We start from the raw sequence: 23,192 nt of genomic DNA, 5'->3' as shown, positions 1-23,192 counted from the left end.
GTGGCTCATGGGCGGCCCCTGCCCTGGGCGCGCGGTACATGTGCCTGGCAGCCCCGAAAGGTTGGGAACCACTGAGCTAGGACTTCTAGTGAAAGCCATTAGAGGTACTTAAAGAACTTAATGGCCTGGCGCTCAAGACAAAGATCTGTAAACAGTTTTGTTTTTCCTGTAAGCTTAAACTATAGTTGGTCCCACAAAAACATGCAACTGTGCCATTTGGTGCTGGAATACTTACTGAGAGAGTCTGTTCAGAATATTCTCTGAGGTGATTGTCATTAATTGCCTTTGTGTTTTTGACAATACTTAGCACTTTTCATCAATAGATTGAATGCTTTTACAAAGCAGGGTCAGTGTTATCATCATCATTTTACAGACGGGAAACAGGCACAGAGAGAAGACTAGAATGGGGACAGAGTTGAGAACAGAATTTACATCTTTTGAGTCACCATCTAGTGTGCTTATAAAGGAACCCATTGAACATCAAAAGAGTTTGGGTGTCTTACTCCTATTTGTGCCCTTTAAAGTCTCCTCTTACCCATGTAGACACTCCTGGCTTTTAAGTAAGTCAGCAGCATTTCAGAAATTTTTCACAACAGTGGTTTAGATTTTGCAAAATCTAAAGGCTGTTGCAAGTATTTTGCACAGTTCTAATTTTAATGCAAATTCCTTGTGATATTTGACAAGCTTTTGCCAATCTGTAAAGCCCTTCTCTGTTGGGAACTTTACTTTTCAGGTATTGTCCCTGAGTGAGGTGGTACTACATCTAGCTCAGACAAGTTAAATGCATTGTAAACTGTTTAGGTGAGATCCTTTTAGAGTAAATGACTTGCTATTTGCTCTAGCTATAAATACGATCCTCTGTATCTGAATCAACTTCTTTCAGCTAGTAGCTCAGAACCACAATGGACTCTGATCTAGATTTGGATCGATTGGACAGCTCCTCCATATAAATAATAAATAAATAACAGTAACAGCATATGCTACAACAGGAGATGGAAATGACTTTGATCTTTCCCGTTTATGTGAAAGAACTGGAATTCCTTAGCACTTGATTATGACTGGTATATCATCTGTGCCAACTGATTTAGCCTGCAACCAAATGCTAATGTAGTTACTATTGCAGCTTTCTTTCTGACTGACAAAAAAGCAGTAGCATATGAGTCTAGTATATTCCAGGCTCTTCTACTGATATACCCCAGTCTGCCTATCCATCCATCTAGCTAGGTTATTACACCAGCCTCATTTCCACAGAGGCTGAGGGTACGTCTACACTACAACGTTAATTCGAACTAACATAGTTCGAATTAGTTAATTCGAACTAAGCTAATTCGAACTAACGGATCTAGACTAAAAAACTAGTTCGAATTAGCGTTTTGCTAATTCGAACTAGCATGTCCACATTAAGTGGACCCTGAACCAGGCTTAAGGATGGCCGGAAGCAGTGCCGGCAGGGCATCAGAGGAGGACTTAGAGCTTGGAGATGCTGTCTCAGGCTAGCCGAGGGCTGCGCTTAAAGGGTCCCGACCCCCACCCCGGACAGACAGTTCTCAGGGGTGCCCCGCTTGCAAAGCAGTCCTGGCTTGGAGTGCCCGGAGTACCCACACTGGGCACATCACAGCACTCGGCCATCAGACCGGCTGCACTTGCCACAGGCTGCCATCTGGGGAGAGGGAGCAATCGGGGGGCTGCAGGAGAGGTTCCACCCCAAAAGCCCGCAGAGCCAGTCCAGTCCTCCCCATCGGGGGCGCGTACCCCATTCCTCCCTCACCTCCTTCCACTTACCCTTCCCTAGCCCCTCTTCTTGATGTACAAAATAAAGGACAATTGTGTTCAAAAATAGAATCTGTCTTTATTGAACAAAACTGGGGGAGACTGGGAAAAGGAGGTGGGAGAGGGGAAGAGAGAGGCTGGGAGAGGGGAGGGCAACTACAATGATCAGGGGTTGGGAACAGGTCCCATATGAAGAGATGCTAAAGAGACTGGGACTTCTCAGCTTAGAAAAGAGGAGACGGAGGGGGGACAGGATAGAGGTCTCTAAAAGCAAGAGTGGGGTGGAGAGGGCGCATACAGAAAAGTTCTTCATTAGTTCCCATGAAGAAGGACTAGAGGACACCAAAGGAAAGGAATGGGTAGCAGGCTTCAAACTAATAACAGAAAGTTGTTCTTCACAAAGCAGAGTCAATCTGTGGAACTCCTTGCTGCAGGAGGCTGTGAAGGCTAGAACTAGAACAGAGTTTAAAGGGAAGTGAGATCAAGTCATGGAGGTTGGGTCCATGGAGTGCTATTAGCCAGGGGGTAGGAGTGGTGTCCCTGCCCAAAGTTTGTGGAAGGCTGGAGAGGGATGGCACGAGACAAATGGCTTGGTCACTGTCTTCGGTCCATCCCCTCCAGGGTCCCTAGGGTTGGCCGCTGTCGGCAGACAGGCTACTGGGCTAGATGGAGCTTTGGTCTGACCCAGGACGGCCACTGTAAGCTCAGGGCTCAGGGTCGGGGGTCTCAGTGGACCCCCTTGATTTTCATGCACACCTGCTCCTGGCTGGCCAGGCTGGCAGCTCTCCTGCCCTAGACGGCCACTTTCCTGTGCCTAGTGTGGAGGTCGTGGATGAGGTCCACGATGTCCGCACTAGCCCAAGCGGGTGCCCGCCTCTTGCGTTCCCGGGCAAGCTCCCGGGAGCCGCCAGCCTGGTCCCGGGAAGAGGGGGAGGGCTGGGGGGCATCAGGTGGGTGGCTCGATCCGTGCCAGGTGCAGGGTCTGCTGGCTGGGTGCTGGCAGGCTTGCACCTGGCACGGGCACCGTAGCCAGCCCGTGCCCCTTTAAGGGGTCCGGGGCTGGGAGGGGGGCAGACGAGTTTCCCTGGTGTTGGCCAGAGTGGCCACCAGGGAAACCAGGGGAGGGCTAGCCTCCCACTAGTTCGAATTAAGGGGCTACACAGCCCTTAATTCGAACTAGTAAGTTCGAACTAGGCTTAATCCTCGTGGAATGAGGATTACCTAGTTCGAACTAAGCGCTCTGTTAGTTCAAATTAAATTCGAACTAATGGAGCGCTAGTGTAGCGCCTATGAAAGTTAGTTCGAACTAACATCCGTTAGTTCGAACTAACTTTGTAGTGTAGACATACCCTGAGTCTATGGAGGTTATTTGATCCAGGGTAGGACTACTTGAATTGTACCTGGCCATACATATTTAGCTACAACACAACTCCATTTATATATGCATTTATCTGTACCAATATTTTCTTTTGATGGAAAAATGAAGATGTTGTACATGGTGCTATCCGTCAAATCCAACTGAATAAAGGCAGTTGAACAAAATTCACTTTTAAATGAATTTCAAAGAAAGCATCAAGCTATGGTAGTGCCAAGTCAAATTTTTGGAAAAGAAAACAAATATCTACTTGTATGTAAATTAAAAGCACAATTAGTTTCCCTGCAGCCATATTAAATGCTGCTTTGAAATCTATGGCTACATCTAGACTGGCATGATTTTGCGGAAATACTTTTAACGGGAAAGTTTTTCCGTTAAAAGTATTTCCACAAAAGAGCGTCTAGATTGGCACGGATGCTTTTGTGCAAAAAGTGCTTTTGCGCAAAAGCATCCGTGGCCAGTCTAGATGCGATTTTGCGCAAGAAAGCTCCGATGGCCATTTTAGCCATTGGGCTTTCTTGCGCAAAACATTAAGGTGCCTGTCTACACTGGCCCTCTTACACAAATACTTGCGCAAGAGGGTTTATCCCTGAGTGAGAGTGTGAAAGTATTTGCACAAGGAGCACTGTTTTTTACATTACAAATTCAGTGCTCTTGTGCAAATTCAAGCGGCCAGTGTAGACAGCTGGCAAGTTTTTGTGCAAAAGCGAGTGCTTTTGCGCAAAATCTTGCCAGTCTAGATGCAGCCTACATGTAAGTGGGGTTTTATTTTCCCTTCACAATATGACCTATCTCAGCTGTGTTTAGAGCGTCTGATTAGTCTGATGCCTTTGTCAATATTCCTGCAGACAAGAACAATCACTTCTTATCTAATGCACCCATTTAGGATTATACTCTTTCTGGGTTTTTAGCACAGTTATTATTCTCCCTGTCTGTGCACAAAGTTACATCTACATTATTTTGTACATTGGAGTTGTGTTTCTTTAAAGTCTACTACATTCAACTATTAATTCCTGAAATATTTTTGTCTAGCTTTGTCTTCCATGATGCAAAATTCGGCCACTTTTTTATCTCATGACTTGAAATCCCAGATTCACCAGCCATTTTTGTCATCTCCCCATCCTAAAGATACAGCACCAGGATGGTGGTCATCTTGCTCCAGACTGCTCTAGTCCTCCTCCCACTACAGAGTTTCCAGCTCTCCCTCCAGTTAATCCATTCTGCTGGCTTTTCTTTGATCACAACAGGAGCTCCCTACAGTCACAGAAGATCCTTCTGAGTCTTTGGTGCTTCCTGCAGCCCTCCTCCTGGCCCACATTCCCTGCAACAGCTTCACGTGAGCTCTGTCAGTCTCAGCAAGTTCTCTGCAGCGCTCCAGTTGTTTTCTGCCACCACTGCATGTTGACTCAATTCCTTGTTGTGTCTCTATTTGCTTTCTCACATACTGTTCTACCACCACCCTTCCCTGTACCACCCTAGTCAAAGGTACTGAGAGAGCCTCCTCCCTGGCTAGTTAATTTGTCACAGAGTGGCAGAACACTTACTCAAAATCCACTGAAATGTGGGATTGAAAAGTTTACATTCCTAAAATGATACTGTGATGGAAGCCAAAAATAGTTTACTCTTGACCCTGTCCAGACTACAAGGACTGGTCTTCTAGCCATTTTATAAATGGTTATGCCTAAGAAATCACCACTTGATGAAACTCAGACAAGTCTGCAAAATACCACTTTGCCTCTAGCTCTCTCGCTCTGTTTTTGGGTGTGTGTGTGTGTGATGGGGAGGTATCCCAGAAGATTGTGCTAGGTTCTGGGTTCATCTAGAACCATCTGACTTCCTCAATCCCTTGCAGTCTAGTTCCAGTCCTTGAAACTGAGCTAAAAATGTTGACTGATAACTACCAGTGAAGGCTGAATGCCAGATGTCGTGTCATGGGAGACAGCAGTAGTATTTTCTATGACGTTGCTAATTTGTCTGTGTTATTTGTTGTGGATAGATTATTTTGTTGCCCCGAGTTCATGAGGTTCCATTCTGAAAGGCCTCTGAGTTCTGTTGGCTCATCTTATACAGATTCCTGTGGGGTTCCATTCTGCCACCCCTTTTGGCATATATTTTCCAGGCGCTCCTGGAGTGTCCATGCTAGAGCAGCAGCTCTGATACTCTTGAGGAGGATGCAGCAGCTGTCCTATTCAGTGCCCTGCCAGCTCTCTGCCCTTGCAGACAGCTAGAACCTGCGAGAGTATTAGCATTAGATCCTAGCTAGCCCCTGCAAAAGAGTGAAGAGGTGACAGAAGGAACTCCACACGCACACACAGCACACGTACTCAGAAGCTGACAAGCATCTGTCCCTCAGCACGCTCAGTTCATCTTTCTGTGCATATTGTCTAAACATAGCTTGTGTGCAGTACTGGAGGTGACTAGTCCTGCCGATTCAAAAGGGAAAAGCACATGACTGCTGCTTAACCAAATTAAATATTCAAATGAAAGCAATAAATACTCAAATACATCTTGAGACTTAGTGAGACAGATTCGCAGATACACTGGTTTCAGCCATAAAGCTATAACAAGAACACTAGTCTCTAATGATTAAATGAAAAAGCTTAGACTTGGGCAACTGATAATTGTAAGGGTTAAATTAAAAGAAATGACCAATCTGGTTAGTATGCAGTCCCGGTAACCTCTCCTCTGCCAATGTAACACAGCACCAACAGCGACCAATGTAAACATAACAGTACAAAGCCAAGCATTTAAATTCAGACAAGGTATAATCCGGAAGAAAGACTTTTAGCAGATTTCTAGTCTCATTCTAATCTGTTAATTATTATGGTAACATAAAATTCTAACATTCAGCACAATTGGGACTCTCGTCAAGCTTAGGTGTGCATAACAGATGCCTTACAGTCTCCAAATCCAGTAAATACGGGCAGAGTATCGAGCGTCACGATTATTATTACATGTCTCCTGTTCATATTCCTTATGCATTCCTGGAAGAAAAAGCTGACAGCTGAATTCTTTCAGAAGGGTTCTCTTATTGAATGTATTGTTACCAGGCCTGACTTATTCACATGCCAGGCTCATGAGTCATGGCAAGTGGACAAGAGAGGGCAGGGGCCGTGTCTAAATTCACTGAATGCACAGCTCTCCCACCAAGAAGTTATTCAAACATACAATTATTAGAAACGTCTCATAGCTGGTGCCATCAGAAAGAACTCAAGCTGCCACACAAAACTGTCTTTGTGTGGTGCTTTCTCAAGAAAGAGCAGGGAACTGTAGCTTTTTGCTGTACTTTGGCAAGAGCAAAATGGTGGTACTTAGAATGAAATAATTGAAATCAAAGATGCTCAAGATCTATAAGGATTGTTCCCAGCAGTCTACTTTCTAACGCTCTGTCTCACCTTAACCAGTAATGGAGTTCCTCTGGTCACCAACCAGTAGATCATGAGCTACCGGTAGATCTCCGGGGCTCTAAGAGTAGCTCTTGAGCCCTCTCTGAACTGCACACCTGCGCAGTACATTTACATTAGATTTCCTCATTTGAGGAGCAGCTACTCACTGAGCAACAACACAGGTGAGTAGCTGCGAGGAATGGTGGGAGCTGGGAGGTCGGGAGGGCTGAAACACCCCAGCCAGATGACTGTGGCTTTCACAGCTGGAGCTAGACGCAGCCTCCCTGGGCTGAGCGCAGGGCAGCCGGGCTGGAGGGAAGAGAAGCAGCTTCCCGGCCAGCTGGCCATGGCGCTCAGCCAGGGTGCACCACGCTCTTTGTGGGCTGGCGCAGAGGAGAAGCTGCCTGGCCTGCTGGCTGTGGCGTTCAGCCCCAAGGAGGCTGAACCGTGCTCCAGCTGATTGGGCGGCTTCCCCTCTGTGCCTGCCACGTGCTGCTTGGTGGCACCCTGGCTGAGCACCATGGCCAGCTGGCCGGGCAGCTGCTTCTCTTCCCTCCAGCTCGGCTGACCTGCAGTCAGTCCGGAGGGCGCGCAGGTCGGACGCTTCCCTCCGTGGCTGGTGTAGGGAACTCTCTGCCCCCAACCTTGTTCCCTCTCCTCTGCCCCAAACTTGTTCCCCGCCCTCCTGGCCCCCTGTTCCCTCTCCCTTGTCCCCCCGACCCCGCTGCAGAAACCTGCCCCCCCTGCAGAAACCAGTTCCTTCTGGCACCCTGTCTCCTGCTACGGAAACCTGTCCCCCTGCTCCCCTCTGCAGAAACCTGTCCCCCCCCAGCACCCTGTCCCTTGCTGCAGAAACCTGTCCTGGCATCCTGCCCCCTCTCCCCTGCCCCCACTGGCACCCTGTTCCCTGCCCCAGAACCCACTAGCCCCCCTCCCCAGTACTGTGTCCCCTGCTCCCAAATGACTTTTCTATGGGTCAGTGACCCCTGACTCAAGGCAGGTTCCCTGCCATTCTCATAAATAAAGACAATGCAGAAACTTTTTGTGTTTAACATAGTATTCTATTTAAAAACGAAGCCTGGCCAACAAACTCCCAATTGCGGCCAAGCCCCCATCTGGCCACAACCACTCCTGCACTCCCCCTTCCCCAGACCCTAGATCTGAGCCTATCAAACACTGGAACCTTCTGCTCTCAGCCCCTCACATACCCCAACCCAAATTCCTGCACCCTCACATCTGCAAGCCTGTGGCTTGCTTAGTATCCCAACACTGCCCAGCCTGGAGCCCCCTCCCTGAGCCAGTGTCCCTTTCTCCACCTCCTCCTGAATCCAGATTTCCTCCCAGAGCTTGCACCTCTCACCCCTTCCCACACTCAAATCCCTCATGCCCACCCCAGAGCCTACACATCCTGTCACAACACAGCAAGGGTCCAGCTAGACTGCAGGAGTTTTTCAGGATTCTGGAGATATCCCAGAAAAACTCTTCTGCATCCAGGGTTGCGTTTGTTCTTCCGCTTTTTTAGTGGAAGAGCAAACAGGCTCTTTTGGTCACCCCTATATTCCTCTTTCCACAAGGAATAAGGTGGCTTCCAAACGAAGGGTTTTTTTTCTGATATTTGGTCCAGTGTAGACAGGCCAAATGTTGGAAAAACCTCTTACTACAGAATAATAATAATAAAAAAGTAGCAGTATAAGGATTGGGGATAGCAAGTGATGGAGAGGAGGAGAATAGAGAGGGCGGGGCTTCAAGGAAGGGAAGGGGCGGGGCTGTAGATCTTGGCTTGGTCTGTCATTTAAAAAGTGATCTTGGACATAAAAAGGTTGGAGACCACTGCTCTACTTTCTTTGAGGGAGCATTCCACAGTATTATTCGCCCTTGGGAAATGCGCTCTGATTGTTAACCTACAGCTTCTTTTTCTTTATGCCTTTCCATGTTTGTGCTTGCATGCTGCAAATATTTGTAGAATAACTGAAGAAATTTTCAGTTATATTGTTTGGAAGACAATATGTTCTGACATGCTAATAGCAAAGGATAGTTCAATTAAGACATTTATTTACAGACAGGATAATATTTCTAGAATATATCCCAGTTTACCAAGAGACATTTTCGGCAACCTAGGCTGTGCATGGCAACCTGTTGCATTCCAAGGTCAAAACAATTGCTTACGCACATAAGTAGCTTTTTGAGCCAAGGACAAGCATATCTTGGGAGGGACTGTTTGGCTTTAAACCTGGTTGAAATATTTGTACAAAATTAAAAAATATTCTAGGTTTGTTCTTAAGCCCTCCCCTCTCCCCTACTAGGCAAGTATAGATTGATGAATGGTGTGCCAGAATCCTTAAGAAAGGCACTATTGTTAGGGAACTACAAACTCTGCCAAGTGCAGGCTATGAAAGGATTCACAGAGTGACCCTACAGATTTGCTTGCAGTAGTTGAAAGCAAAGACATCCCTGCTCATTTACTCGGACATTTGAGTTCAATGTACTGGAGCCACCTAGGGCATGCAATTCGCCATGGTTGGCCCTTCTGCACCTTTGAGAGGTTTCCTCAGGCTATGTCTACACTACGTGTTTAGCCAGAAGAGGCAATGCAAATGAAGTGCAGGTCAGCATTTTCTTGCGCTTCATTTGCATAATCTCTTCCGATCCGTTTTTGCGCATGAGGTTTTTGTGCAAAAACAAGCAGTGTGGACTTTTACTTTTTGTGCAAAACCGTCTTTTTGCACAAGATCCTTTTCCCGGGGGTTTTGCGCAAAAAGGAAACGTCCACACTATTTGTTTTTGTGCAAAAACCTCTTACGCAAGAACGGATCGGAAGAGATTATGCAAATGAAGCACGAGAAAATGCTAATCTGCACTTCATTTGCATTGCCTCTTCCGGCAAAACATGTAGTGTAGACATAGCCTCACACTATACGATGGATTCCCCCCTCCAAACGCACAACAAGAGATAAGACCACTTGAGAACATCTAGAATAAGAAATAGTTAAATCCAGTGGCTTGTTGTTGGAAGTGAGGCTCTTGAAAGGAAATTCACCAGTTTCCCATGTGTGTGAATAAACAACCTACATGCCCCAAACTCTCAAAGACATAGGCTGAGTTCCATGAATACATCAAACCTCAAACCCAATGCTCAGTCTGCATAGGTTTTAGTTTGTTGTGAATATCTCCCACCGCTTTTGCACTCCTCTGCAACATGATGCCTGAGCACGTGCAGCTAAAAACTCTACTGACTTATTTGCTGACATACTCCATTGCAAATTCACATCTAATCTTCTGCCTTCTGTCACTCCTGGGTCTCTTTTGATGAAACTTCTTCTAATTTATCTTCAGAGATTCTGCTTTCAAAGAGCTTTTCCCTTTTGTGTATCTGTGATGTTCCATGGTCAAATATCCTTAGTAAAGTTATAAGGAGTGCCATGCCCTAGCCCTCTCTATTAAGCAATACAATAATATATACACCAGCATCCAGCAAATATGCAAGAATTGCTCCCTGCAGACCTGCTCTCTAGGCCTCTCTGTGTTTAGTGACAATAGAGGAGATAGAATTTAAAGGCACTGAGCTCTTTTGACAATCACTTACCCAATTCAAACTGGTTGGAAAGGTTACCACAGGTCTGTCTCACTTCTTCACTATCCCAACCCAATGGATAGAGGGCACAGCCAGAGCCAATCAACAAGCCTGTGGAGAGAGAGGAAAACAAGATTTACTACAACCCATGATCATTACCATAATAACGGCCAGCAGGTAAAATCAATACTTGGAATTACAGGAAAGGGTGGCATCAGCCTTATCATGAGGCAGATGTGCTGGGAACACTGGCAAAGCATGCATCACTTTCACAGTGGGAGACCAGATTTCACAGTCTGTCATGGGGTTTTCATGGCTGTGGATTTGATAGGGTGTTACTCTGTGTTGCACTGTGAGAAATCCACTGCCCACCCTGTTTACTAACCTGGGGCCATGCTATTGATGGGACTCTGGTACCCACAAGGAGCACGAGCACACAGATGGCATAATTTGCTCCTTTGGGGGCTGTCTCAGTAGGTTGACTGCGGTTTGTGAAGGCTTCATACTGAACTGCCATCTCATCTGAGAGGTGGGCTCTCCGTCTCCAGGCTGAGCCACATTGGCAGGAAAATGCTCGTGTGCAGCTGTTCTGAGGATACTGAGGACATCAGTCTCCAGGGCTTGTCAAGCAATGAAAATGAAATGTTGTACATTTTTCCCATTTTAGAAGGGGCTTTGGGTTGTTTGTTTATTTTTCTGTTTGTTTTGAAGTGTGGCGTACAATGTAGGTGTCAGAGGAAAAATACCCGCACCCCACACAGCCTGGTGAAGTGCATCCCCAGATTTGGGGAGCAGCATGCTGCAGCACCCCCTGGGAATCCCTCCTCCCTGCCCATGCCCTGGAGGCAGAAACAGAGGATCCCTGGGAGACAGTGGAGAAATTTTGGGGCAGCTCCCACTCACCATCCTCACCAGGCATAGGCGGCTCTCCATATGCAGCCCAAGGAGGGCAGGAAGACCTGCGACCAAGGGACAGAGAGTGGAGCAGGACTAAGCGGCTGCCTGGAGGGATGGGGAGCAGCAGAGCTCAACATAGCCAGGAGAGGGATGACCCCCAACATCTTGGCAGCTGCACCCAAATCTGGCTTTGCTCTTATGACCAGGAAGCAGCACTCTTCGCAAAAAGCCTCGTCTGATCGGTCTCCACTACGAACCCTTCAGCCTCTCTGATAGTGCCCTTGCAGACCAGTGCTCAGCAGATAATGTTGGCCAGAGCTGCTGCCTTTTGCAAAGGGAGGTGGGGCTTCTGTCTGCTACAGAGCGCAATAGATTGCAACACAGATGGAATACAGAGAACTAAGGAAGTTGTCCCATGGAACCCTGGGATACAGCTGGAAGACATCCCCGACCCGAGTCAAGCCAGGGTTGCATACATGCAGGAAAGCAATAGGGCTTGGACCCTCCAGCCCTGCAGAGACCCTAAATTCAAGCTCTAGGTGGGTGAAAGCAAGGAGGGTTAGGCTCAAGTACCTGTGTTTACACTTCTCTGTAGACAAACCCAATGAGTCTACTTGAAAACAAACTGTGTAGCTAGCTTGGATTTTTCCTTTTTATGCTTCAAAACTGCTACATATTTTGTTTGGAAAATTCAGCATACGGTTAAACAAGCGTCACGTTAATCACAGCATTTAAAAGCTCATTGCTTCCAATTAATTAATACAACAATCAGTCATGCTCTACAATTGTTCCAACATGAAAAAGTGAACCAACATTCAAGTCTAACCATTCTAATCCTTCATCGTTTTTCTCTTTCACATAGTCCAGGGCCAAAACAGACTAAAATAACGTCACTTGATCAATTCATGTTTCCAGAACCCAGAACACACAAGTTCCATGAACCACTTCAGCAAACACAAGTGAACTCCCCCTGAACCACTTCACCTATTATTGTACTATGTTGGAAGCTTCCCCTTCACAGCATGCTCTGATATGTCAGCACCAAACTTTCTTCTCAGCTGTTGCTGTAAGTAGGGTTGCCAGGTGTCCGGTATTCTACTGGACAGTCTGGTATTTGCGCTCTTTGTCTGGTTAAAAAATCAGAAAATACCGGACATGTGCAATGTGCGGTATTCTCTGATTTTTCTGGTTGTGCACCGGACAGAAGTGGGCGGGGGGGAGCGGCTGGAAGGCGGGGCAATGATCGGCGATAGGAGCCTGTGATTGCGCAGAAGCCTGGTGAGGGCGGGGGGAGTGGCTGGTACTCCCAGCACAATCGCAGGCTCCCAGCGCCGATGGCGGTCCCGCCTCACAGCCTGGGAGTCCCAGCTGAGAGGTGGGTCCGCGATCGCCGCTCTGGGCGCTCCAGTAGCCTAGCTGAGGCGAGGGGAGTCCCAGCCACTCCTCCTGCTCCCGTAAGGCTTCTGCGCAATCACAAACTCCCAGAGTCAATCGTGGCTCCGCCTCCCAGCCTGGGAGTCCCAGCTGGGAGGCGGGATTGCGATCACTGCTCTGGGCGCCCCAAAACGGGGGTGGGGGGGGAGGCGGGAGGAGGATGGCAGGATGACTTATTATCTTGCGTTCCCCCCCCCTTTTTTTTTTTTTTTTTGCTCGACCATGTGTCCAATATTTTTTGGGAGACTATCGGGCAACACTAGCTGAAAGCAGTGGCTGAAACAGCAGAGTCTATTTGGAGACAGCTAACTTACTGCAGTTTTAAAAGGGGAAACCTTACAGGGCATGTAATATACTGCCTAGTTTTATTTTTTAGCTTCATTTTGATAATGTCCTTATAGAAGCTTGCAAATTAATTGATTTACAGGGACACATGGCTCTTTGCAGACTTAAAGGTCAACAAAATCATTACGGAGCTTGCAATTTAGAAGCTTAATCATGTCTTTTAACTAGTGTATGCCCCAGGCTTCAGGAGAAGTTAGGAGACTTCCTGGCCCTGCGACCGGTCTGTTGGATGACCCTGGGCAAGTCACTCAACCTTCCTCTGCCTCAGTTTTCTCATCTGTGAAGTGAAGATTATGACACTGACTTCCTTTACAAAGCACTTTGAGATCTACTGAAGAAAAGTGTAATGTAAGTGCTAGGTATTATTAATATACAGGGGTTGGACGAGCATATTCTCACAAGGATCATCATCATAAACAGATGCTGGGGAAGGGGCAGAGGAGGCAATAGACCAAAAAGGGGGGAGACAATCCATACTGTTGGAGCATAAGAATTCAGATCAGGCGTGACTCATGCTTATAGGCCAAATTCAGTGCTGATGTATGCAGGCACAGGTTTGCTGGCATCAGTTGAGAAGTATCTGTTTACACCAGGGCTGAATCTGGTCCTTTGTATTTTTCATTCTTTCATTGTAGATCCAGATTTTTATTTGAAGATCTTGCGTAGGGTTGCCATATGGTTGAAACAAAAATACCGACCCCCGCACCCTCCAAAAAAAACACCAGGAAAAAATTCTGTTGAAGGAAAAAGGGGGGGGGGGGAAAATACCAGCAGCCATTTTGTGCCGGCAGCCTTGTGGAACCAGGTAAGCATGGGGTCAGGGGGCTGCGGGTGTTGGGAGCCAGAGGGAAGTTTGGAGGGGGAGAGGGCGGGAAGCCGGGTGCTGAGTGTTTGTAGAGTTGCCCAGTGCCCGGCATTTTTGCCTCCTGGCCGGGGAAAAAAATCAGAAAATAATGGACATTTTAGGTGTCTGGTATTCTCTGAATTTTTTTACCAGACAAGAGGCAAAAATACCGGTCTGTCCGGGTTAATACCGGGTTCCCTTCTTGTGCTGCTGTTTTTAAACAATTACGGCAGGCATGAGAGAGGGAGTAGTTAACGTGGGCATGAGATTAACAAAGGAAGGGGAGAACTGTTCAAAGGTGGGCCCTGAAGCAGAAAAGGGTGCTGCATTGGTGCCTAGGAGAAGGGAGGCGGTTCTGGGGATGCAGGACAGTAGGGCAAAGAAGACACAAAATGGTGAGCGGAAGAAAGAAACAAAGGACTAGAGCCTCAGCAGTGTTTCAGGGCATGAAATCACCTCACTTTTCAAAAATACATAGCTCCAAGACATTAGGAAAGCATCAAGATACCAAAGAAAGCCCTAAACTGCAAAATGGGTGGGAATTCCTCCTCCTTCAAAACTCCTTCCATTCAGAGCCAGCAGAGCACCATGGCATTCAAGTGAAAGGACTATTAACATAACAATGTTATTTCTGCCAGGAGGGCAAAACAAACTGTTAGAGGAGCTTTGCCAGTTATTCTCATCAGGTGGTAAAGAAGTACAGGCTGCATGTTAAACACATAAAGGGCTATTTGTTTCCAGTTCCATTTAGGTTTTGTTTTAGTGACTGTTTTTTTCACAAATACTGCTCCAAACATTTCCCACCCACTCTGCCTTTCATAGGCCAACCTCTTGTACTGAGGAGTCTCTCCCACAGATCATTTGGATACGCTGCAGTGACTATCTCACTTCCGAGAGCTAATCTTTTATGTTATTTTCTCATCCAGATTTCCCCACATAACATTGCAGCAACACAGATGACAAGGGAATGGCTTTCTCTGGAGGTCACATAGATATCATTCTCTATTGGCCAGATGGGAATACTATGTAAGCAGTGCTGCCAGAGTTCACAAATATTTTATATTTGCTAAATTCTCACGGACCAGTGACCTAGAAAATGACTCTTCTACCGCAGCTACAGAAACCTGACTATTGAAGTGTCTGCTCTGGAACCTACTATCGTTATATATATTGTTGTTAACCATATATTGGCTCTCAATTGTAATCATTTTTTAGTTGGCTATTAATTTTAGGCTCCGCCTGCTCACAATGAAGTCAAAGGCAAAATACCCAGGATTGGGTGTTTTATTTCTTTAGTTGACAAGGATTGTATTTTGCTGGATCCCTAGTACAGCAGAATCCTAAAGAGGCTTGGTTTTTTTGGTCCTGTTTTCTGTCTCTCTGTGCAACATGTTGGACGTTATGTGCACAGTTAGCACAGGCAGAACTCATTCACTGCTTTTGGTGTGGCGGCTTTTAATTTCTCTTTGACACAGCGGTGGATTTAAACAAACCTTACATTTGTAGCATAGTGGCAAGCAAGCCGCATTTCTGAGCCTACACAACTAAGTCTACAGCAGCCTTCTCACATATATCCAAGCTATCTTTTGTGGGTGTGGTGAGATCTGCATTCTACTCCTGGCTGTCATAGACCGCTTTGTGGCTTTAAGTCCAGGTCTGTATTTGCCCCAAGATCAACGCTCCAAAGATTGATCTTCTGAGGTTTGATTTAGCGGGTCTAGCAAAGAAATACAACATCAATGGCTGGTGGTGCCCCTCTGAACCCCAATTTTCCAAGGGGTTGAGAGGAGTAAAGGAAATTGATGGGAGAATTTTTTCCCATAGACTTCCCTCATTAGGGATGCTGCAGAAATTCGACTCACAGTACTTTGACTGCAGCTACTCTATTCTCACAGCTGGCGTGTATCTTAGGTTGGCTTTCTTCTATAATGTAGACCTGGCCTAATTTCTTCATGTCAGTCTCCTTCCCTGTAAAATGGGGATTAGATTTCTAGTTTATATTACAGGCATAATGTGAATCTAAAATGATAAGTTTTAGAGGAGTAGCAATGTTAGTCTGCCTAAGCAAAAATTAGGAGTCCCATGGCATAAACTTTCATAGGCTGGAACACACTTTGTCAGATGCATTTGACAATGTGGGCTCCAGCCCACAAAAGCTTATGTCCAAATACATTTGTTAATCTATAAGAAGGTGCCACAGGACTCCTTGTTATTTACGTTTGTAAAATATTTTGGGATTATCAGAAAGATAGGGCTAAAGAAGTGCAAAGTTTTATTATTAAAATAATAAATGTGTCAAAACACCTTCCATTTGTTTATTAGAAGAAAGGGATATATTCTGTTGTCAGATATTGCATGCCACTCCCATTAAAAGTATTTATATTTGTATATATGAAGGCCCAATTTGGTTCAAAGTTGCAGATTATATATATACAGGCAGTCCCCGAGTTACGCGGATCCGACTTATGTCGGATCCGCAGTTACGAACGGGGCGTTTCTCGCCCCGGAGGACGGGAGCGGCGGGACGCCCAGATGCGCCGCGGTCCGCCGCCCCCGTCCTCTGGGGCGAGAAAAGCTGCTCCTCGTCTCCCTGGTTTGCAGGGAGACGGGGAGCAAAGCCTTGGAGCACGCCCGCAGCGGGACAGCCCGGGCGCGCTTGAGCTGTCCCCCTGCGGGCGTGCTCCGTGGCTTTGCTCCCCGTCTCCCGACCAGCAGACCAGGGAGATGGGGAGCAAAGCCTTGGAGCACGCCCGCAGCGGGACAGCCCAAGCGCGCCCGGGCTGTCCCGCTGCGGGCGTGCTCCAAGGCTTTGCTCCCTGTCTCCCTGCAGACCAGGGAGACGGGGAGCAAAGCCTCGGAGCACGCCAGCAGTGGGACAGCCGCGGCGCGCCTGGACTGTCCCGCTGCCCGCATGCTCTGCGGCTTTGCTCCATGTCTCCCAGGTCAGCAGACTAGGGAGACGGAGCAAAGCCGTGGAGGACTTGGGCGGTCCCGCCACCCCCATCTCCCTGGTCTGCTGGGGGGGGTGCAGCTAGTGCCCTCCCCCCCCGAGCAGACCAGGCTTTTCTTGCCTACCCCTGGGGTAGAGCAGCTGGGGGCTGCCGGGTTGGTCTCACAGCGCCGCTCCGGACCAACCCGGCAGCACCCCAGCTGCTCTGCCCCAGGCGTCCTGATTCAGCCGCTGCTGGTCAGTTTCAGCAGCGGCTGAATCAGAACGCCTGGGGCAGAGCAGCTGGGGAGCTGCTGGGTTGCTCCAGTAGCGCCGAGGAGCCGCGCTACTGGAGCAACCCAGCAGCACCCCAGCTGCTCTGCCCCAGGCGTCCCCAAGTCAGTCGCTGCTGAAACTGACCAGTGGCTGACTACAGGAAGCCCGAGGCAGAGTTTCTCTGCCCCAGGCTTCCTGGAATCAGCCGCTGATCAGTTTCAGCAGCAGCTGATTTGGGGACGCCTGGGTTTCTTAAGTTGAATCTGTATGTAAGTCAGAACTGGCGTCCAGATTCAGCCGTGGTTGAAACTGATCAGTTTCAGCAGCGGCTGACGCCAGTTCCGACTTACATACAGATTCAACTTAAGAACAAACCTACAGTCCCTATCTTGTAGTAACCCGGGGACTGCCTGTATACATTTTTACTGTTATCAGCATTGTGAGTCAGTTACTGTCACTTACTTTATGTTTGTAAAGTACCTAGCACAAAAGTGACCTGAATGAGACTGCTGCCTGTAACTGAAATATGAATTAATATTAATAGTAATATTAATTATACTATTTCAGGAAGTTCTGGGGTATTGGACAGTCAAAACAATACACATCAAAGGAAGTGTTTTGCCATGGTGAAGGACTGCAGAGTTAAAGGCACTGGGTCTGGCTCTTTTCTCAGTCACTTATGTAAATCTGGAAGTTAGTGGGAAGAAACCAGTGTGAGATCAAAAACAAAGTCCTTCATGTACACACACAACTTGTGGCAATAACTGATCAACAATCCAAAGTATGGTGGCATGACCCTTGAAATGTTAAGCAGCTCCAAAGGAGATGCAGCAGGTGCAAGCAGCACTCTTTCAAATGATTGCACCATGTTAAAAATAGTTCACATTTTTCAATAACTAACTCACTGCACTGACTTCCAATTCTTACCATGTTCATGTCACTCTGGAACTAATGATCCAAAATGAAAATGGTAAATAATTGTGTGAAGGCCAGATCAACTCCCCATTCCAAAGAGAGACATCTTTTCCCTATTCCCAGTGAGTTTTATATTTCAGAAACAAGCAAACATTCACTTTTTTATTGGAATATAAGCCAGCCACGGTGGTTTCTTTTATCTATAAGCCTGCACTAACTTCTGACTCCAGGCAGTGACAGTGAGATCAATCAGAAAGCTGCCACCTAACTTTACTGCTTCCTTAGTGAAAAATTGATGTAGCTAAATTGGCCCCTGTCAGCCAAGAAATGATTTTTTTATTAATCTAGAACAACCAATATTGCAGAGCTTTCCACACTTCCTGACAGACTCGGTAAGATCAAAATAGGATTAGCTTTGCGTAGACGTCAAGCTCATGATGAGACCCTGGAGCACAGGCAGTCACTGCTTGAGTGCAGAGAGTGGGGAAGATATACCAGCCAGAGAAGTATGTGCCTGTTTGGCACACAGAAGTTCTGTTTAGAGAATACAGAAACAACCTGAGCCCAGATGGACTGTTTGGTGCATGGAACACCTGACAGTAAGATGAATGAGTTCTAATGACAAATATACAGTGGGTCTCACTGTTTCTTATTTTGAGAAGCACTGCTTGACATTTTCAAAGTAGCCCACAAGAGTTAATCTCACACTGTCCATTAATTTAAATGGGAGGCAGATGCCTAAATCCCTGCTTCTCTGTTTAATATTACACATGTAAGGAAAATAAGGATCTGATTCAAAGCACACTGAAATCTCATTGAGTTTAATAGGTTCTGGATCAGGCCTTATAGCGCCTATCCTGTAATCCGACTGGCATTGGTGAAGCCCCATGGACTGGATCAGGACCTGTATGAGCATCAAGCCTGTTTACAATTTATAGGGTTGCAAGGTGGCTGGTTTTGAACTGGACAGTCCAGTATTTGGGCTTTCTGTTCGGGAAACAAATTGAGAAAATATAAATGAGAAAATATAAATGTCCAGTATTTTCTAAATAAGATGTAATGTAGATTGTGATGTAATGTCAAATGTGTCCGATATTTTTGTTGAAACCATCTGGAAACCCTAACAATCTCCAGTTGTTTTCAACCCTGATACTTTTAACATGGAAGTTTGCAGACAATTCAGCTAGCCACAAAGAATAGTGCTTATGCTGAATGGCAGCAGCCTCCTCTTAAGACCTGAATTAAATCTAACAGCCCTGAAAGCCAAGCAAAACCTTAGCCTAATTTGGAAAGTTCAGTGGAGAGCTGACACCGATTTAATTCCAGGGTGCACATCCTGGCCTGCCCTATAGTTAAAAGCATTTAGCTGCTATTCTTTCCAACTCTTCCCCACCCAGCCAGGCAGCTGCTTAACATGCTTAGAATGCCTGTGACATTCTTTAGAAAAAAAGCACCCTGTTGTAATTACCGTCATCTGTCCTTTTTGTTACCCATTGCAATCATCAAAAGAAAATTAAAAAAGGAACAGGAAGCATGCCGATGTGTCCATAAAATGCAGATTGACAAAGAAGCATCACAGCTTTCAGACATGCGAGGGGATCATTCAGAAGGAGAAGGCTAGCTTGTCCTTGCAAAGCCTGCGGTGTAATGAGCATATCTAAATCTGTTTGGGATGGCATGCTGGGTAGTGGAGGATGAGTTGGCACTATCAGCAGCTTTCTGGGGTAATTTCACAACTGGCAGTGAAGGGCTCCTTATTCTGTGACCAGGCCAAGAACCTGTGAATCACTTCCTTTATTGTAGTTTTTGTTAGCCTCTAAGGTGCCACAGGACTGCTCGTTTCTAAAGTTACAGACTAGCATGGCTACCCCTCTGAGACTTCTTTTCTCGTGATAGTCATATATAGCATTAAACATAAGCAAAGCAAGCAGCTACGTGGTCCCTCCTCTTTTGGTGACCACACAGACCACGTGAACTTTGCTGTTCCCAGCTTGACCCAATCTCTCCTGCCAGAAGCAGTATTGTAGAGAAGCTATACATAGCCCAATTGCTTTCTTTCCTTCACCTTGGGGATTCTGCAAATCAGAAGGCAGGGCCTTGTGACAGCATTTGTACTAGCATGTGCTAGGTTGATTACTCAATCTCTTCAGCTGCACATGAGTAGAGCCCTGCCTGGATACAAAAATGATCTGTGGATACCCAAGGATATAAAGCAGATGTCTGCTAATCTGCAGGGTTTTAGATAAAAATTTTTTATCCACATTGGCATCCGTATCCGCAAAAATGGGCCATGGATATCAGCACCCACATGCGTGGATGCAGATACCCGCAGATATAAAGCAGGTATACATGGGCGTCTGGTGGCTTAGGCAGGGGAAGGCTTTGCCTTCCCAAACCACTAGGCACAACCATGCCCAAACTCAGCCCCCAGAACAGCTGCTGTAGGCGTTCTGGGGACGGAGTGTTGCTGCCCCCAGCACCCGCCTTCCCTGTGCTCTGAGCCAGGGAGGCTGGAAACGTGTGGCCCTTTCCCTCCCCCGCATGGCCTCCTCCCTTCCCCCGATGCCTTGAGGAGGCAGGGGAGCTGCGCCACATTCATGTGCTCCCTTGCCTCTCTTCCCCGCCCTTGGTGCTCCAGGGAGGTGCGGAAGCCGCACCACACAAACGCACTCCCTCGCCTTTCTTCCCCTCCGCCACTGCTCCGGGGAGACTGGGGTGTGCTCGGCGCACTGCCCCACCTCCTCCATTCCCAGGGGCGGGGGCACACTTAGCATGCTGCCCTGCCTCGCCTCCTCCCCTCCCTGTGGGTGGCGGGGCCTCTGCAGTGGGGGGCGGGGCTGTAGGTAGGTTGCCAGGTGTCTGGTTTTTGCCTGGACTGTTTGTCATTCGGGTCCCCCGTCCGGTTAAAAAAAAAAGAAAATACTGGACATGTGATATGTCCGGTTTTCTTGTTCCCCTGGGACGGAAGCCCGGTGGGGACAATTTTCCTCTGCCGCGTCTGGCGGGGGTGGAGGAGTGAGGAGCGCGGGGCCATTTTTTTTCTCAACAGAATTTTTTCCCGGTGTTTTTTTTTTTTGGGGGGGGGGAGGTTTGGTATTTTTTGTTAAACCATCTGGCAACCCTAGCTGTAGGTGGTCCTGCCTCCCCCAGTCCCAGCTGCACCAACCACCCATGCAGATATATGCAGATTTGCAGGCCTCTACACGAGTCAATCAAGTACGCTGATTCCTAGAATATAATCTATGCATTGTGTGGTGCAGAACCTAACACAGTGAAATCAGCCTTAAGCGATCAGAGAAATACCTAAATCATAAAAAATCCACAAGTAAAACTTGAGATGAATGGACAGGCAGACCTTGGGTCAAAATCAAGGGTCCTACAATTGACATGGCATTCAGCCATCAGCATGATGGGTAGTAGAACAATAAATGCCAGTGAGTGAGCCTCATCCACCCCTATTATAGACATATTGCAACAAAACAGACAATAACCTTCACTATCGCTCATGCTGTAGGCATAACTTGCACTTGTGTTTTAATCCCACTTTCAACTTTAAAAGTGCTTTATGTTTGTATGGATTGGAGTCTGTGACTGAAAACCAATTAACTTACAAATAGATGTTGTTTATGGCTGATACTGCTAAGCAGGAACACTACAGACAGCAATTACACTAGCATCTTTTGCACAGAACTAAAGACACTTTTTCATCTTTAAAATTGTAGAGATGATTTGTGTCATTAGGCAATCAGACAGTCACTCAGAGATAAAATATTAACATCTATTAAAATCATGGGGAATTGTCTGGGTCTAGACAAGCCTGAAAAAATAAACAGAATGGATTAATACGCTGAGAGACATTAATTAGTTTTGACTATTGTAAAGTCAGGTCCATCATCCTACTCCTTGAAGCCCTCTCTTATTATGTTGCGCACGCATGGCATGATGGCAGTCCATGCGATTGTTGTCTTATTTAAGGCCTATAAAAAAAATAAATCTTCAACTACTTTATCCCCTCTCTTTAAAAGGAGGAGCCGAAACACAGCACAGGATTCAATGGAGTATAATGGAAAAACTAATGGTGATTACAGAGGACAGAAGTGGTACTCATGACTGCAATGAAAGTGCTAAACTTCAGACTTGTCCTTTTAGTTTACTCTTTGAAAGAGGCTTTGCTTTCCCTCAGACAAGCTCCAAGCCAGTGGTGCTGCAGCACTCATGATTGAAGAGCCTGGTTATTCATCTTGTGCCTCCTAAATGGAATTGCTTCCTAACTTCCAATCAGTTACACGCCCTGCAAACCCACTGAAAGGCATGGGACTGCACAGGTGTCTCAAAGGGTATAATGTGAAAGTAACAGCAAATGGATTGCACAGATGTAATTGAGGGCCCACAACGTTTTTATTAGTGGCAGTGAAGCATGAGATGAAAAAAAACCATCTTGACTTTTAAGATCCCAGGCTGAATTTGCAGGATAAACAAAAAACAAAAGAACTTCTTGACTTGAGCAAATTTGATGTGCAAATCATTGAGAGAAAACAACAACTGAACTTCACAATGGAATGTTTATTTTAAAATTTTCAGAGAATAAGCATCCTTTAAAGATGTCTTTGTTTTTTTCCTCTCTTCTGCTCCCCACTTCCCTTTAAGACATAGTTTGGGACATTACCAAAAATAAATCTTTGTAAGGTTCTCCCCCCTCCCCCCGGGGCAATTCAAACACTGCTTTACTGACAAAGATCCAGGTTATCTGCAGTAACTGAAAGAAATTCATTCCTTTCAAGACCATTTTCATTATGATTTTTCCCTTTCACATATTTTGCCTGTAAACTATTCTGAAACTTCAAGGATGGCAGTTTTCACATTTCCATCTGTCATTTTAGAACTATGATATTTTCCAAAACAAGTTTCAAATGCAACACAGAGTTTGACTTGCTGTTCCAAGCAGCTTAAAAATTCTCCTTTACATAAAGTTTCTAAAGCATTCAGCCATTATAAAAGGAAACTTATGATATGAAACTGAGATTGAGCTGGATGTGGATTGTTGTGTCATTGGCTTAGAGGTGCACCCTTGCAACTGAACTGAATTTCAAGTGAAATACTAAGACAGAGTAGTCAAATTCTGCTATCTTTACTCAGGCAAAACTCCCATTCAGAGGGAGGTGATCCTGATTAATTATATTAGAGAAAAGACTCGAGTATTCATAGGTGCTGAGTGCTGGGGGAGCTGCTGCACTCTCTGGCTTGAAGTGGTTTCCATTCTATCTGTGGTTACAGATTGGTTCAATGGCTCTCAGCTCCTCCACTATATGAATTGTTCCAGCACGTCTGTAAGTATGTACAATAAATTTAAAATACTGCAGACAAAGTGAATTTGAGTATAGCTGCTGATCATCTGACGTTATAAATCTCAAATTCAAGGGGGACATGAAAATAAGGACAGATCACCAAAC

At 46.3% G+C, this 23,192-nt stretch overlaps 1 protein-coding gene across 1 annotated transcript in view; it reads right to left on the bottom strand.

Moving 5' to 3' along the window:
• LHFPL6 (LHFPL tetraspan subfamily member 6) overlaps positions 1-23,192 on the bottom strand; it is a 255,853-nt gene that overhangs the window by 14,150 nt on the left and 218,511 nt on the right. Inside the window, exon 3 of the mRNA XM_075919117.2 lies at positions 10,115-10,213. Coding sequence (XP_075775232.1) covers positions 10,115-10,213 — 99 coding nt within the window. The remainder of the gene's footprint in view (positions 1-10,114; positions 10,214-23,192) is intronic.

Source organism: Pelodiscus sinensis, chromosome 1 (genome assembly GCF_052426305.1).
Source record: "Pelodiscus sinensis isolate ZL-2025 chromosome 1, ASM5242630v1, whole genome shotgun sequence".
In the NCBI taxonomy this organism is placed as follows: domain Eukaryota; kingdom Metazoa; phylum Chordata; order Testudines; family Trionychidae; genus Pelodiscus; species Pelodiscus sinensis.
This window is presented reverse-complemented; position numbering and strand designations above follow the sequence as displayed.